The following is a 17,263-nucleotide window of genomic DNA, read 5'->3' on the forward strand; positions in this document are numbered from 1 at the left end:
TCTTAGAAAATAGCCATTTCTCAAGCAAGAACTTAGCTAGGACTGTCTGGGCGTGGTCTGAGTAGGGAGGGGAAAACTGAAAAACTAGCTGTTATTGAAAAAGAGGTTTGGAACTCTCTTTCTTATTGGTCTATTAACTAATTTACCATCTGGTGATGTCACCAGGCAGGCCATAACTCCATCCCACCAAAACAAGCTGAAACTGACGGTCTTTTTCAAACAGCTCCTACACTAAAAGGCCATTATCATACTTTTCACAATTTCACAGTATTATTCCAACCTCATAGTGTGGAAATATATATAAAACCCAGGAAGTTTTGACTTGCACTGGGCCTTTAAAGAATTGTAGTCATTCACACATGGCTATATAGTAAGAGCACACACATATGCAGTACAGCAGAGGGCAGCATAACACACATGGTTTATCTCTGGGAGTGTGTTTGTATACCTGTGCATGTGTGTGTTAGAACTCACCAGTCACATGCTGCCTGTACACTCCTGCCTCCTGTTGATACTAGTGCCTTCAATCTGCAAAGATAGAAAACAGTGATGCTTCCTTTGAAGGTTTTATTTACAATGCTTGTATGCAGTTTTCTTATTTGCATACCCTTATGGTATATTGTGACTTTGTTACTAAAATATTATTTAAGAAATGTTTTATGGTAAAGGTGTATATAGCCTACTTATAGTGGATTGAATCTCACTTCTTTATAGCCAAACTGAGCAGCACAAAGTCAGAGTTCACCATCTCTGTCCCCAATTTGTCTGAGATAAGTGACCCAGGCTACGTCCCAAATGGCACCCTATTGCCTATTGGGCCCCCGCCAAAAGCAGTGCACAATATAGGGAAAAGGCTCCCATTCGGGAGGCACAGATTCACACAGTTGTAATAAGCACTACTGAGGTAGAGTTCATACACTGTATCTTTAGTCATGTGGAGCATGGTTCAGCAGGAGTAACACAGCCTTTATTATAAACAGTGGAGTCTGATACAGTGGACAGTTATGCTAAGTTAATCACATCGTTTCAATAAGACACTCCAGAGGAAAGTGTGGAGGAGATTCCTCGATACAGTATGAATAAAACATAAAGGTGTGAAGGGAACAACCCACCACACATAATTTCCACTAAGCCATTTCAAATGTCAAAACCAATTCAATCCATGAAAATAGACACATATGCTCAGTCACTCTCCAAAATAGCAGACAACCGCATTGTGAGACAGCTTCCTAAATCCTGCAGCACCTGGAGGCCTGGTTAACAAGCAGTGGAGGAAGCATGCTGATTCTTATTAGGCATCAAAACCTAATTACAAACTACTTAAGGGAAGGAAAAAAACTTGGAAACTGCTAATGCGATTCACCTCTCTGGGGACTATAGTCTCCATGGCATCCGCAGCGGTGGAAACCAAGAGAGCACCTAGTACCGAGACCTGGGGACACCAGTAGTGCAGAGACAGACCCTCTCCTATGTAAATGTAGATGTACATTGCAGACTAACTGGAGGTATGCAGAGCGTCTCAGGGCACTGATCTGTGTTTGGTTGATTTGGACAGGGCCTCTTGACCATACCTTTTGGCTCACTTAAAAGTACAAATACAATGTTGATCCAGTTTAACTTACTTCTGTATCCGCAAACACGGGTTGACGCAATAGAGTCAAAAGGTATTAACCAACCAGTTTAACGTTTGAGCTCCGCCAGACACCCAAGTCAATCTGTGGAAAAGGGTAGTACAGATGCCTAATGGTATATCTACCGTAAGTATGTAGGACATATTTCACCTTTCACCCAGGCCCCTCAACAGTATTAGTTTAAACTTGACAATTCTAGGATTGTGTGAAGATGTAATGTTGCGGAGAGGGAGTGTCCACAGAGGATTGATACCGTTGTTGACTCATCCTATACTCATATTTGTGGCCAAAGCATAAATTGGAGAAAAAATTAAGAAAAACAACACCTCAAACAGACCGTTTCAAATGTCATCCTCCTGAGGAGGATGAGCTGGACAATCAGCGGTCTACTCACATGAATATCTTTAAGGACCATATACACCCACATCATTCTATTGTTGGGGTATACCCACACGATTCCAACACAGAAAAGCTGCTTTTTAACATACTTAATGAAACAAATTTGGAAGGAAAATTATTTCACTCATTTGAAATTAATGATATTTTTTAATTATATATTAATTATCATATTTCATAGAAATCTGGAAACACTGGACAGTTACTTTAAAGGAGGCTACAATTGTCAGATCAACTGGGTGTCCTGCCACAAGATTGGCATTAGCCAGAGCTAAAACTGAATACGACTGAGCTAAAACCTGGGCATTAGTTTAGGTAGCTAATGCTAGTCTTCAGGTCTAAGGTGCGGTTACTCCTTAGACCAAAAGTGAGTGTGTATACAGTTAAAGTCAGAAGTTTACATACACCTTAGCCAAATACATTTAAACTCAGTTTTTCACAATTCCTGACATTAAATCCTAGTAAAAAATCCCTGTCTTAGGTCCGTTAGGATCCCAACTTCATTTTACGAATGTGAAATGTCAGAATAATAGTAGAAAGAATGATTTATTTCAGCTTTTATTTCTTTCATCACATTCCCAGTGGGCCAGAAGTTTACATACACTCAATTAGTATTTGGTAGCATTGTCTTTCAATTGTTTAACTTGGGTCAAATGTTTCGGGTAGCCTTCCACAACCTTCCCACAATAAGTTGGGGAAATTTTGGCTCATTCCTCCTGACAGAACTGGTGTAACTGAGTCAGGTTTGTAGGCCACCTTGCTCGCACACGCATTTTCAGCTCTGCCCATATATTTTCTATAGGATTGAGGTCAGGGCTTTGTGATGGCCACTCCAATACCTTGACTTTGTTGTCCTTAGGCCATTTTGCCACAACTTTGGAAGTGTGCTTGGGGTCATTGTCCATTTGGAAGACCCATTTGCGACCAAGCTTTAACTTCCTGACTGACGTCTTGAGATGTTGCTTCAATATATCCACATAATTTTCCTTCCTCGTGATGCCATCTATTTTGGGAAGTGCACCAGTCCCTCCTGCAGCAAAGCACCCGCACAACATGATGCTGCCACCCCCGTGCTTCACGGTTGGGATGGTGTTCTTCGGCTTGCAAGTCTCCCCCTTTTCCTCCAAACATAATGATGGTCAATATGGCCAAACAGATCTATTTTGACCAGAGGACATTTCTCCAAAAAGTATGATCTTTGTCCCCATGTGAAGTTGCAAACCGTTGTCGGGCTTTTTTATGGTTTTGGAGCAGTGGCTTCTTCCTTGCTGAGCGGCCTTTCAGGTTATGTCGATATAGGACTCGTTTTACTGTGGATATAGATACTTTGTACCTGTTTCCTCCAGCATCTTCACAAGGTCCTTCGCTGTTGTTCTAGGATTGATTTGCACTTTTCGCACCAAAGTACGTTCATCTCTAGGAGACAGAACGCGTCTCCTTCCTGAGCAGTTTGACGGCTGTGTGGTACCATGGTGTTTATACTTGTGTACTATTGTTTGTACAGATGAACGTGGTACCTTTCAGGCATTTGGAAATTGCTCCCAAGGATGAACCAGACTTGTGGAAGTCTACAATTTTTCTTCTGAGGTCTTCGCTGATTTATTTTGATTTTCCCATGATGTCAAGCAAAGAGGCACTGAGTCTGAAAGTAGGCCTTGAAATACATCCACAGGTACACCTCCAATTGACTAAAATGATGTCAATTAGCCTATCAGAAGCTTCTAAAGCCATGACATCATTTTCTGGAATTCTCCAAGCTGTTTAAAGGCACAGTCAACTTAGTGTATGTAAACTTCTGACCCCCTGGAATTGTGATACAGTGAATAATAAGTGAAATAATCTGTCTGCAAACAATTTTTGGAAAATTTACCTGTGTCATGCACAAAGTAGATGTCCTAACCGACTTGCCAAAACTATAGTTTGTTAACAAGAAATTTGTGGAGTGGTTGAAAAACTAGTTTTAATGACTCTAACGTTAGTGTATGTAAACTTCCAACTTCAACTGTATATGACAAGCCATGTTCCAGAGTGGAAGCTAAATGTGGCCTGTGTACCAAGTGTGTTTCAAACTCTGAATCAGAGGAGGTGCAGCGATCAGGTCTCTGTAACTGAATATGTTAGGTGCATAACACAATTATACATACAAAAGCCACAGTTGTGTGAGTTCAGCTACATTCAGCTCAGAATTGTTCCAACCTCAATGGAAAAAACAGGCAGCTGCTTTTGACTTGTGGCCTGTTCTCTGTTCTAGAGATCCTCTGTGAACTGCACAGGCCTCAGTCCAACATCCTGAAACAGGTAGCGAAAGCATTCTCCCTGTCAGGCTGTCTATGGGCTGTGCGAAGTGAAACCCTTAAGAGTATCGCAGTGCTTCCCCATCTACACTTCAGATGCTTCTGACAGGAAACGCTTTAGAAGTAAATCAGCTGAGGACAATGTGGTCTGTCTTTCTCAGATCTGAACCAGGCGTAAAAATAAGCTGTGGTCACTGGTATTTAAAGGTTTGCAATCAACCTAAATTGTTTGAATGAAGAGAGAACCAGTGTGACAGTTAGATCACTCCCACATGTGAACACATCATAGCCCAGGGTTCCCCAACAAATTGGTTTTATTCGCCCCTCCAAGTTAAAAAAAAATATATATATTTAAAAAAAAAGAGTATACATTATTTTTGGGGCTTGATGGGTCGTTTTCTTTTTTGGACATAAAAGACTGTAAAAACATCAGGAAATCAGCTAACTTTTTGCCCCTTTTTCGTGATATCCAATTGGTAGCTACAGTCTTGTCCCATCGCTGCAACTCCCGTACAAACTCGGGAGAGGTGAAAGTCGAGAGCCATGCGTCCTTCGAAACTTAACCCTGCCAAGCCACACTGCTGGCTTAACCAGGAAGCCAGCCGCACCAATGTGTCGGAGGAAACACCGTCCAACTGGTGACCGTAGTCAGCCTGCATGCACCCGGCCCGCCACAGGAGTCGCTAGGAGCGCAATAAGACAAGGACATCCTGGCCGGCAAAACCCTCCCCTAACCCAGACAACACTGGAACTATTGTGCGCCGCCTCGTGTATCCCGATCGAGGCTGGCTGCGACACAGCCCAGGATCGAACCCGGATCTGTAGTGACGTCTCAAGCACTGCAGTGTCTTAGACCACTGCACCACTCAGGAAGCCCTGCGATTTTAATTTTAGAAATCTGTTCCCAAGTATTCCCACACATAGAGAGACATATCCTTTTAGGCTTCTTGCGGTCAGTTTGCAGTCGAAATGTTTTTTTTTTATTATAATGTTCCGGGCTCCCCGACCGTCTGCTCAAGAACAAATTGGCCCGTGGCTGAATCTAGTTGATGATGCCTGTCATAGCCTAAGTTGACAGAGACACAGAGCCAGCAACAGCAGGGCTGTGCTGTGGTCGTCCACCACAGTAGGATGAGAACTACATCAAGTATGAACATGGTGTAGACACTGACTCTTAATTGAGCATAACTGCTGTTTTTTTGGTCCCTGAATTCATTTAAATTCAATTCAACTTTATTTGTCCCTACGGCTATTACAATTAATGAAGTTCCCAAAATAGACCTTTGATTGTGTCACGGCAGTCATTGGAAGAAGAAGAGGAATCGTCAGACCAAAATGCAGCGGGGTACGTGTTCATCTTTATTAGCTTAACTGACTGAACACAAAATAACAAAAAGAATAGCCGAAACAGTTCTGCAAGGTGCAACCAACACTAAACAGAAAATAACCACCCACAACTAACAGTGGGAAAACAGGCTACCTATGTATGGTTCTCAATCAGAGACAACGAAAGACAGCTGTGCCTGATTAAGAACCATACCCGGCCAAAACATAGAAATACAAAACCTAGACATACAAACATAGAATGCCCACCCACATCACACCCTGACCAAACAAAAAATAGAAACATACAAAGCAATCTACGGTCAGGGCATGACAGATTGAGCAGTAAAGTAGTTTTACCAGGGCTGGGGTGAATTTAGAAATGGAATTCAAATGAATTTCATTATGACTGAGCTACTGTAATAGTGTTGTGTGTCTGTAGCATGGAAGAGCTCAGCTTCATCCTGAGGTATTTATTTACACTATCACCCCACACACACATGTCTTGCGCTCAGTTTCTCAACCTATCACATCTGTCCAGCAATAACATGACATCAACGATCCCACAAGTCCATGTGCACTTGTAATTGACTACATTTTGATCTGTGAGTTTGGTTGCAAGGGAACCGAGAGGCTTGGACCCAGTTGGATCCAGTTTCCTAAAGAGCTGATGAAGTACAAATTCTGTACAACATTCTGTTTTGTGAGCTAATCTAATTTTAGTCCAATCTCTCTGGGGAAAATAAAATAAATATGAACATTTCAAAACACACAATGTTGTCTGCAACTGATCAAAGTATGGGGGAAATCAACGTAGAAGACCGTCCTTGAGAGCCTTCTCACCAATCGCCAAGTTACCACTCCCTAGGAGTCTACAGATCATATACCAACTTTAATTTGTGTAATAACAATCTCTCGTGACAGCCTTAACATCTAGTGGCTGATTTGGTCGTGGGTGCCGAGACTAGTGCAATAATAACTGTTCATATAGTGCTGAAATACTTCCTCTACTACAGTGTATGGAGCGACATGGGAAGTCAGCTTGTCTCAGTCCATGGTTCATGATCTATTCTAGTGTATTTCTATACCCATTGATCATTTAACCTTGTGTTACGTGGATTGCTTGTTATTCAGATCACATTCAGTGGTTGTAAAGGACTTTATCACACGAACTAAACATTCTTGAAGGTTAGAAAACCACTTGCTTGTTCTAACGCCCACTACGCTATGAAAGTGAGATTTTCCAACCAGAGAGTTCCTGTGAGCTTCTCAAGACAGGAAGAGGAACAGATGAGCCTCTAAGCAGGACACCCCCACAATCAGCGCACTCATGTACGTATGTATTGTATAGTACACCGAGTGTATGTGTGTGTCTGTGTGCACGTTTTTGAGGTGCACAAAAAAACTAACACGTCCTTATGTAGCACTGTAGACAGCATTATGTTCCTCCTTCTGCGTAATACAATGTAGGACTGCACACATAATTGGGCAGACATACACGTACACATGGAGACAATGACTAATATTGTCCAAAGGTTCTGAAAAAGAACTAACTATGAAGCTGAGAAAACCAGGGGTTAGTTAGTCAACCTTTAAGCGGAACTTTAGTCACTTCATTTCCACATGTGTTGAAAGACTGAATCATAAGGAATAATTGATACCCAAAAGGTGTTGTGAAGACCACGAGATGAACAAGGAGACAATCAAATGTCAAGTTGGTCAGGACAGGCTGAGATAGCAATAAAGGGCTACAACACCCACCAGATCTGTGATTAAGGCCGGGTTTCAACCCAAGGCACGGCATAGGGCAGCACAATAGACAGCCGACAATTCACCTTTTAAAGGTAACTTATGTTTGAGCCAACGTTTCCAGTGTTGACCATGAATGCGATCTCCGCGAACATCGGGGAAATGACCTTTAAAAAGGTGTATTGTCAGCTGTTTAGTGTGCTGCTCTATAAAGCGCCTTGTATTGAATCATGGACTAGGTCAACGAAAAGGAGGTGGGGAAGGATGCAATTCTTAAATATTGGAACAGGGCCTTTGTTTCATGCCAAAGTTACCATGTGCACTAGAGCCTTCCAATGTGATATTTACAGCTCAGAACACTACTGTGTGTATGATTATCACCCCTGGCTTACTCTCCTCTCAGTCTACTCTTGGCTAACCAGGGCAGCAGACAGACAGTGTGAAGTCACAAATGCAGACACAAATGCAGACACTACATGGAATGTCCAAGTCTTAAGACCCTGAGATATTTCTGAGCTCTCAATTCAAGGGGCTTTATTGGCATGGGAAACATATGTTTACATTGCCAAAGTAAGTGAAATAGATAATAAACAAAAGTGAAATAATCAACCAAAAATGAACAGTAAACATTACACTCACAAGTTTCAAAAGAATAGACACATTTCAAATGTCATATTATGGCTATGTACAGTCTTGTAATGATGTGCAAATAGTTAAAGTACAAAAGGGAAAATAAATAAACATAAATATGGATTGTATTTACAATGGTGTTTGTTCTTCACTAGTTGCCCTTTTCTTATGGCAACAAGTCACAAATCTTGCTGCTGTGACGGCAAACTGTGGTATTTCACCCAACAGATACGGGAGTTTCTCAGAATTTGATTTGTTTTGGAATTATTTCTGGGTCTGTGTAATCTGAGGGAAATATGTGTCTCTAATATGGTCATACATTTGGCAGGAGGTTAGGAAGTGCAGCTCAGTTTACACCTAATTTTGTCAGTCACAGTTGTCAGGTATTCTGCCACTGTGTACTCTCTGTTTACGGCCAAGTAGCATTCCATTTTGCTTAGTCTTTTGGTAAATTCTTTCCAATTTTTTAAGTAATTACATTTTTGTTGATTTGGTTGGGTCTAATTGTGTTGCTGTCCTGGGGATCTGTGGGGTTTGATTGTGTTTGTGAACAGAACCGCAGGACCAGCTTGCTTAGGGGACTCTTCTCCAGGTTCATCTCTCTGTAGGTGATGGCTTTGTTATGGAAGGTTTGGGAATTGCTTCCTTTTGTAGAAAGGAAGCAAAAGGAAGCTGTTGTAGAATTTAACGGCTCTTTTCTGGATTTTGATCATTAGCAGGTATGGGCTAATTATTCAGCTCTGCGTGCATTATTGGTGATTTACCTTGTACACTGACGATGTTTTTGCAGAATTCTGCATGCAAAGTCTTAATTAGGTGTTTGTCCCATTATGTGAATCTTTGGTTGGTGAGCAGACCCCAGACCTCACAACCATAAAGGAAAATGGGTTCTATAACTGATTCAAGTATTTTTAGCCAGACCCTAAATAGGATGTCAAATGTTATGTTCCTTTTGATGGCGTAGAAGGCCCTTCTTGCCTTGTCTCTCAGATCGTTCACAGCTTTGTGGAAGTTACCCGTGGTGCTGATGTTTAGGCCGAGGTAAGTATCCTTTTTTGTGTGCTCTAGGGCAACGGTGTCTAGACAGAATTAATATTTGTGGTCCTGGCAATATGTGCTGAAGATCTAGGTGCTGCTGTAGGCCCTCCTTGGTTGGGGACAGAATAACCAGATCATCAGCCAACAGTAGACATTTGACTTCAGCTTCTATCCAGGTGCTGCAGACTGATTGAGTGACCTCACCAATTCGTTGAAAAACAGTGCCTTCGGAAAGTATTCAGACCCCTTGACTTTTTCCACATGTTGTTACGTTACAGTCTTATTCTAAAATAGATAAGAACAAAACATCCTCACCCATCTACACACAATACCCCATAGTGACAAAGCAAAACAGTTTTTTTTCAACAGAAATGTCTTATTCAGACCCTTTGCTATAAGACTCGAAATTGAGCTCAGCTGCATGCTGTTTCCATTGATCATCCTTGAGATGTTTCTACAACTTGATTGGAGTCCACCTGTTGTAATTTCAATTGATTGGACATGATTTGGAAAGGCACACACCTGTCTATATAAGGTCCCACAGTTGACAGCGCATGTCATAGCAAAAACCAAGCCATGAGTTCGAAATAAATGTCCGTAGAGCTCCGAGAAAGGATTGTGTCAAGGCACAGATCTGGGGAAGGGTACCAAAACATTTCTGCAGCATTGAAGGTCCCCAATAACACAGTAGCCTCCATCATTCTTAAATGGAAGAAGTTTAGAACTACCAAGACTCTTCCTAGAGCTGGCCGCCCGGCCAAACTGAGCAATCGGGGGAGAAGGGCCTTGGTTAGGGAGGTGAACAAGAACCCGATGGTCACTCTGACAGAGCTCCAGAGTTCCTCTGTGGAGAGGGGACAACCTTCCAGAAGGACAACCATCTCTGCAGCACTCCACCAATCAGGCCTTTATGGTAGAGTGGCCAGAAGGAAGCCACTCCTTAGTAAAAGGGCACATGACAGCCTGCTTGGTGTTTGCCAAAAGGCACTTAAAGACTCTCAGACCATGAGAAACACGATTCTCTGGTCTGATGAAACCAAGATTGAACTCTTTGGCCTGAATGCCAAGCATCACATCAGGAGGAAACTTGGCACCATCCCTACGGTGAAGCACAGTGGTGGCAACATCATGCTGTGGGGATGTTTTTCAGCAGCAGGGACTGGGAGATGTTTTATTTAATTAACCTTGATTTACCTAGGCAAGTCAGTTAAGAACAAATTCTTATTTACAATGATGGCCTACCCCAGCCAAACCCTAACCCAGACGATGCTGGGCCAATTGTGCACCGCCCTATGGGACTCCCAAACACAGCCAGCTGTGATATAGCCTGAAAAACGAACCAGGGTCTGTAGTGCCGCCTCTAGCACTGAGATGCCGTGCCTTAGACTGCTGCGCCAATCGGTAGCCCACTCGGGAACTCGGGAGACTAGTCATGATCGAGGCAAAGATGAACAGCGCAAAGTACAGAGTTCCTTGATAAAAACCTTGATAAAAACCTGCTGGTTCACCTTCCAACAGGACAATGACCCTAAGCACAAAACCAAGACAACGCAGGAGTTGCATCAGGACAAGTCTCTAAATGCCCTTGAGTAGCCCACCCAGAGCATGGACTTCAACCTAATCGAACATCTCTGGAGAGACCTGAAAATAGCTGTGCAGCAACACTCCCCATCCAACCTGACAGAACTTGAGAGGATCAGCAGAGAAGAATGGGAGAAGCTCCCCAAATACAGGTTTACCAAGCTTGTAGAGTCATACCAAAGAAGACTCGAGGCTGTAATCGCTGCCACAGGTGCTTCAACAAAGTACTGATTAAAGGGTCTGAATACTTTTGATATTTCCGTTTGTTTTATTTTTTATAAATTAGCAAACATTTCTAAAAGCCAGTTTTTGCTTTGTCATTATGGGGCGGCAGGGTAGCCTAGTGGATAGAGCGTTGGGCTAGTAACCGAAAGGTTGCAAGTTCGAATCCCCGAGCTGACAAGGTACAAATATGTTGTTCTGCCTCTGACCAAGGCATGAATAAGAATTTGTTCCTAACTGACAGTAAAAGATTGATGAGGACTTAAAAAAATATCTATTTTAGAATAAGGCTGTAATTTAACAAAATGAGGAAAAAGTAATGGGGTCTGAATACTTCACGAATGCACTGTATATGTTGAAGAGGGTGGGGCCGAAGCTGCAACCCTGTCTCAAAAGCATTTTTTTCTCTCTGTCACTTATCTCTTTTCAAAAGGGTGACACGCTGATCATTACTGCACTATAAAACTGAAAACTGCATTGCTTGGAAATGCTAAACTAATGAGAATGGAGGTTGAGTTAATATTTATTATAGCCTGTCAGTATCAGACAGACGAGGGAACTCTCATAAACATTTGTGGAAAAGTGCTTTACATTATAACCAGGCTATCTCTGTGAGGGATGATCGGAGCAATGAGAAGGCTCCCGAATTCATCTCTGACATCCCATTCAAAAGAAAGCTGTCTATGTGCTAGAAAATGTAACTAATTTTGTATATTCAATGGCCCCTCCTCACAGTTGTGCCCCATCACCCCACACCCTGCCAGTCACACACAAACACACACACACCACCCATCACCCATTCACAAGAAATGTCCCATACCATTTCAACACCAGCTGACCTTCACCCACACAGACACACAGACACACTCTCACCCCTCCCACCTCAGCTCTGTGGGGAAATCCCATGGCTCTGGTCCCTGCATACGGACAGTTCCTGTTTATAAACCTGCCAGAGACCTTGAGGCCCTGTCACACTGAAGCTAAGCCACTGACCACTAGAGCATGACCAGAGTGAAACACCATGGGCTGCACCCCCCTTCTCTCTCTGATTATGCTCCTCTTTCAAAATCTCAAACTGTAAAGCATGCAAAGATGACTGACAGCACCATAAAAATATAAAGAAAATAGTAATATCGGTAATGATAATGGCAATATCTGAACTTGTTCATGATCTTATCTGGGACAGGTCAATGTGGGGGTGTAACTGCTTTGTTCTATCCACAGAAGGTTATATTTCTTCTGGGAGACTTTGTTTCCTCCTGCATTGTGTTGTGATGGGGGGAGAATTCCGTCCTCCTCACGTTAATAGAACTGATCCTCTTTTTCCTGTTTTCCTGTACATTGTTACAGCCTCTATGTGTTTGCCTGCCTCTACTCTCACAGTCCAACAGAAACACGAGGAAGTAGTATAATAACTTGAGAGGCATTTGTTGATCTACTCCCAGGAGCAGTGAAGATGTGTTTTGAGTTGAAAGTTAGGGGGTGGTGAATTTAATTGAACTAAATATTGAACTGCACAATTTAAACGGCATTGGAACATCACATCTTATTGCACTGTGGCAGGCAGGCAGGCAGGCAGGCAGGCAGGCAGGCAGGCAGGCAGGCAGGCAGGCAGGCAGGCAGGCAGGCAGACAGACAGACAGACAGACAGACAGACAGACAGACAGACAGACAGACAGACAGACAGACAGACAGACAGACAGACAGACAGACAGACAGACAGACAGACAGACATATTCTTATTAATAACATGTGTCAATGTAGAATATTTGTAAGCCCACTCTCACATGCAGACTCTCGCTGGATTCAGAGCCCCATGAGCAACAACATTAAGGCTTTTACTGACGACTAATTCTCTGCTGTGTTTTCCTCTCATTATGCATTTCATTGATGTCTAGAGGAAGACTTGAGGGGTAAATGAAGGACTTACTGTTCAGACAAAACTCCCCTCACTGTGCTCTACCACACTGACTGCAATTATCTACCACGCTACAATTATGCTCAAATTATTTGTGAGGGAGGTCTTTACTTATCCACAGATCGAAGATCTCTGTAGAGACCTGAAAATAGCTGTGCAGAGACGCTCCCCATCCAACCTGACAGAGATTGAGAGAATTTGAAAAATTCCCCAAATACAGGCATGCCAAGCATGTACCGTCATACCCAAGAAGACTCGAGGCTGAATACTTAAATGTGATAGTTCTGTTGTTTTTTTTAAATACATTTGCAAACATTTCTAAAAACCAGTTTTTGCTTTGTCATTATGGGGTATTGTGTGTAGATTGATGAGGAGAAAAAAAACAATTGAATACATTTTAGAATACTTTCCGAATGCACTGTACAGCATGCGTTATACATTTAAATGCTAGCCTCTTTGATAAAAATCCGATGAAGAGACTTCTGGTTAAGGAAGGAACCATCCAGTTCAGAAATTAACCATCCAGTTCAGAAAGACAGTGTGCACAGCCACAGCCCGCAAAAGATGCTCCACAGCTGTAAGTTCCTTGTGCTTGCCAAACCAAGCCTCAAACACACTTGCCTTGTCATTACGACTCTAGTACAGAGTCAAGAAAGCTCCTCTGGTTCAGTGCCTAGTCTACATTCACAGAACTCAGGGGAATCTCTGTCACTAATCGTAATGACATTATTTAGGCTATAAAACACATTGCTGTTTCTCCAGTGAGTTGTTTCTGACTCTGGGTTGGTACACACCTTTGTTTTTCACATTGCTAGTAGGGCAGTAGGTGAAAACTGGATACAGTATGCTACACATATGTATAAATGTTCACAGTAAACATACAGTAGCTATGTACTGTGTACATAACAATGATAAAGTAGGCTGCATCATATATGGGCATCTGCTTATCATTGCACAGGCACACAGTATGAGGGCAAATGCATTTTGACATAAACATTTTGTCATTCACGCACACCCGTCATCATATCAAATTGTAATTAAAAGCGCATCAATTGTGATTTCATCTCTGATCATTTGGACCCAATATCCAGCAAACTGACAGGGAGTTGCAGCTCCCTATGTCCAAACATAGGGACTCCAGTCAGCGGTTTGGATGCCGCAGTATGCTGGAAGCATGAGGCTGGAAGGACACTAGCTCTTGGATTGGCTGTCATAGTCCTGGCAAAGATAGCACAGACACATATGGCGCAGCCACAACTATACAAACAAACACAGACACATACACAGAATACACACACAAACACAGAGTACACACAAAAAGGATGGCAAGCTAAAAAGCAGTTACCAATGGACCACATTGCATCCACACAAGATGGTGTGTTTCCAAGCAGGATCAGCTCAGCTACTGCTAGTGCATGTGTGAGGTGAAGGTACAGAAAGGCTGGATTGTAAATGTGCTTTGTCTCCAATGTGTCTGTTGCAAAGCTCCTAGTCGTCTGTTGCTGATGGCATCACTGAACAGATGCAACGCCGTCAGTCTCACTCTGAACGAACCCTGTACGACTTAATGCAAACAACAGCTGCCTCGCAGGCCAGGGGGACAGAAAGGGGCAGAGACGGTACTAGTAGCAGAGGGGACCGAAGGAGCACAGCTGTCAGTCCCAAAATATGCCAAGGCGGGCACCTGCGGGTATGTCAGCAACTGTGGCCAGGCCTCGTCAGACTGGCGAGACAATAGGCAGCATTGAGGAGAGCAGACTGGCACACTTCTCTCTTTGTGCTGGTCACCCATGGGATTTTAAAGCAGCCTTTCTTAACTGACCATACTGTGTGATATTGGAGACAACAATGACAACATGATATGGTATCTGAGCGTCTGGACAGACCAAAGATACACTGTGGAGGTTGAGTTGCTAATAATTGACGTTCTATGTTTGCTTGAATCTTGGCTGTGAGGTTCATGATATAATATGAATCAATTTATTATCTCATGAAACCGCACAAATCCTTTGAAACGTTTGCCACTTTCTCTGGCCAATGAGGTCATTTCAGGAAAATATCTCTATCCAAAGGTCCTGTATAGCCTCTTTAACTGGTCCTGTTGCGTGATGTTGGAGAACAATGATCACATGATGTGGTGTCCTGAGTTTCCAGACAGAACTTTAAAGGCATTATGGACATGAGGGTTATATTCAGTGATGTACCTCTCTTAGGAAGGAAACACATGACATTTACACACCCTCGGTTGATCCTCCCACTACAGAGTGATGCAGCGTTAATGTAACGTTAGTGCAAAGTTGGCATATAAATGTAACGTTTGCTCTTAGAATTGTAATATGTATGATAGAATAACTAATGGCTCCTGTGGCAAAAAAAGTGAACCCCACTGATATGTTAAACAATATGTTAAGCAATCCAAGGAATCTCATTTACATAACTATTTCAAAGACAGAGAAAATGACCTGAACAAAAACACCCCAAAAAAGAATCATGCATAATAAAAGCGCTATTCTACATCCAATGTTGCTGCTTAAGAAGTGGGAGGCAGCTAGAGCAATTCCCTTGAAAATATAGGTTCCACTGTGTCAGCAACTATGTCGTCCACTCATGCTCCAACACTTCAGACTTTCCAGCCACAGTTAACAGATATGTCCCACTCATCATCACAGCGGAAGGCAAGACAGAAACAGCACATAGGTACCAGCATATTTCCACAATTTTCCACAAACCTCTCCGGCAAATACACAGAACAATACAGAGGTGTGGAGATAACAAATGATAAACTAAACTGCTCAGAAACCGGGGGGTATGCTCAGACAGCATTCGTAGCATACTGTGTTACTTGAACTGCGACTATGCTGCAATGTTCAGAGATTTCAAAAACAGTGTTTGCCTGCACTAAACCAAATCGTATGAGCCAGAAATATCCCTGGAAGCTGCAGTGCATTGCAATTTTGGATTATGCGGTGAGCATAGTTAATTGGTGAAAGCCGCATTTACTACTACACACGAAATGTGTGGTGAACATCCCTGGAAAAGAGTCATGTGCAGAATAATGAGATATTATATACCTACTCTTTTCCAGCTTTTACTTAGAGTAAATATAATCATAAAAACATATACAGTACACAGTTATACAGAATATAGATATAGAGTAAATATATTGTTATAAAGAAACTGTACAGGCTATGTCTTCCTAAATATATTTTTGGTCATCATCAGCTTAAACCAAGTAGTAGAAGACTTGGAAGAGAATCTGAAAGCCTGCATCAGACCAAGCCATGGACCTCAGTATAAATGAAGTCCCCAGACAGTATTGGGAACTCAGAGCATGATTATCAGATAGCAGCTCAAGAACAGAGGAATTCAGATGGGAAGAACACTGTCCAATGCCAGACTAGCTGTCGCCATTGGCGTCGGCTAATGAGGATGCTAATTAATCAAATCAAAACCGTACTAATGTGTTCCAATTAATGAACACTGTTTTAGTCAGTCGTAGCAGATACTGAGGGAGAAACGACAAACCTCAAGGACAGCATTTCACAAAAGCATCTCTGAGGCTGTATTGTTTTGAACCCTTGGTGTAAATGCAAACCAAAAGAGTCATTTGTTTGTAGACTGTGAGAATGATGTCAGTCAGTGGCAGAAAATAGGGTATCTGGTCATTGTTGGAGTCTAAGCAAGTGCCATAAACATTTTCTTTGCTAAATTCCTTAACCATTTTAATTGATTGTCTTGTCTTGAGACAATTATGCACTAAACATACAACACAAGAATAGAGCGTGTCATACCCTCTATTCAGGGTTTCATACCCTCTATTCAGGGTTTCATACCCTCTATTCTTGTGTTGTATGTTTAGTGCATTATTTACTATCAACCAAATAAAAAGGAACTGATGCCAAACAGACAGTGAAGTGAAATGAGAGAGGGCTTTCCCCCCTAAGGGCAGAGTTGTACATTAGACACCAGTATACTACACCAGTATACTGAGTGCATGGCACAACCAACCGAGAAGCCTCAAGTGCAGGGTCAAATCATTGGCCCTTGGGGTGCCCTAAAAAAATGTACATTCATTAGGGGTTCAAGCAGCGAAGCTGGGTGAAACCCTATTATATTTGTAGGCGTTCATTATTCCGGTTCTCCTTGGATTTATAATGGTGCCGGAAGGGATGGCTGCCGTTTTACGGGCTCCTAACCGACTGTGCTATTTTTTGTGATTTTACCCATTGTTTGTAACTTATTTTGTACATAATGTTGCTGCTACCGTCACTTAGGACCGAAAACAGCTTCTGGATATCAGAACAGAGATTACTCACCTCGAACTGGACGAAGATTTTTTCTTTAATGAGTCCGACGCGAAGGATATACTGCTTCTCCGAGACCAGGCCCAAATCCCTGTCATTCGCGTGAAGAAAATATGGAAATATAGGGGGCAGAGATCGGCATGCCTTGTGAGAATCTGTCAGCGAGTGGGTAACCCG

At 42.4% G+C, this 17,263-nt stretch overlaps 1 protein-coding gene across 1 annotated transcript in view; it reads right to left on the bottom strand.

Moving 5' to 3' along the window:
• Positions 1 to 17,263, bottom strand: part of LOC120018282 (ubiquitin-associated and SH3 domain-containing protein B-like) — a 40,052-nt gene that overhangs the window by 14,364 nt on the left and 8,425 nt on the right. The window contains exon 2 of the mRNA XM_038961398.1: positions 475 to 528. Coding sequence (XP_038817326.1) covers positions 475 to 528 — 54 coding nt within the window. The remainder of the gene's footprint in view (positions 1 to 474; positions 529 to 17,263) is intronic.

Source organism: Salvelinus namaycush, chromosome 23 (genome assembly GCF_016432855.1).
Source record: "Salvelinus namaycush isolate Seneca chromosome 23, SaNama_1.0, whole genome shotgun sequence".
In the NCBI taxonomy this organism is placed as follows: Eukaryota; Metazoa; Chordata; class Actinopteri; order Salmoniformes; family Salmonidae; genus Salvelinus; species Salvelinus namaycush.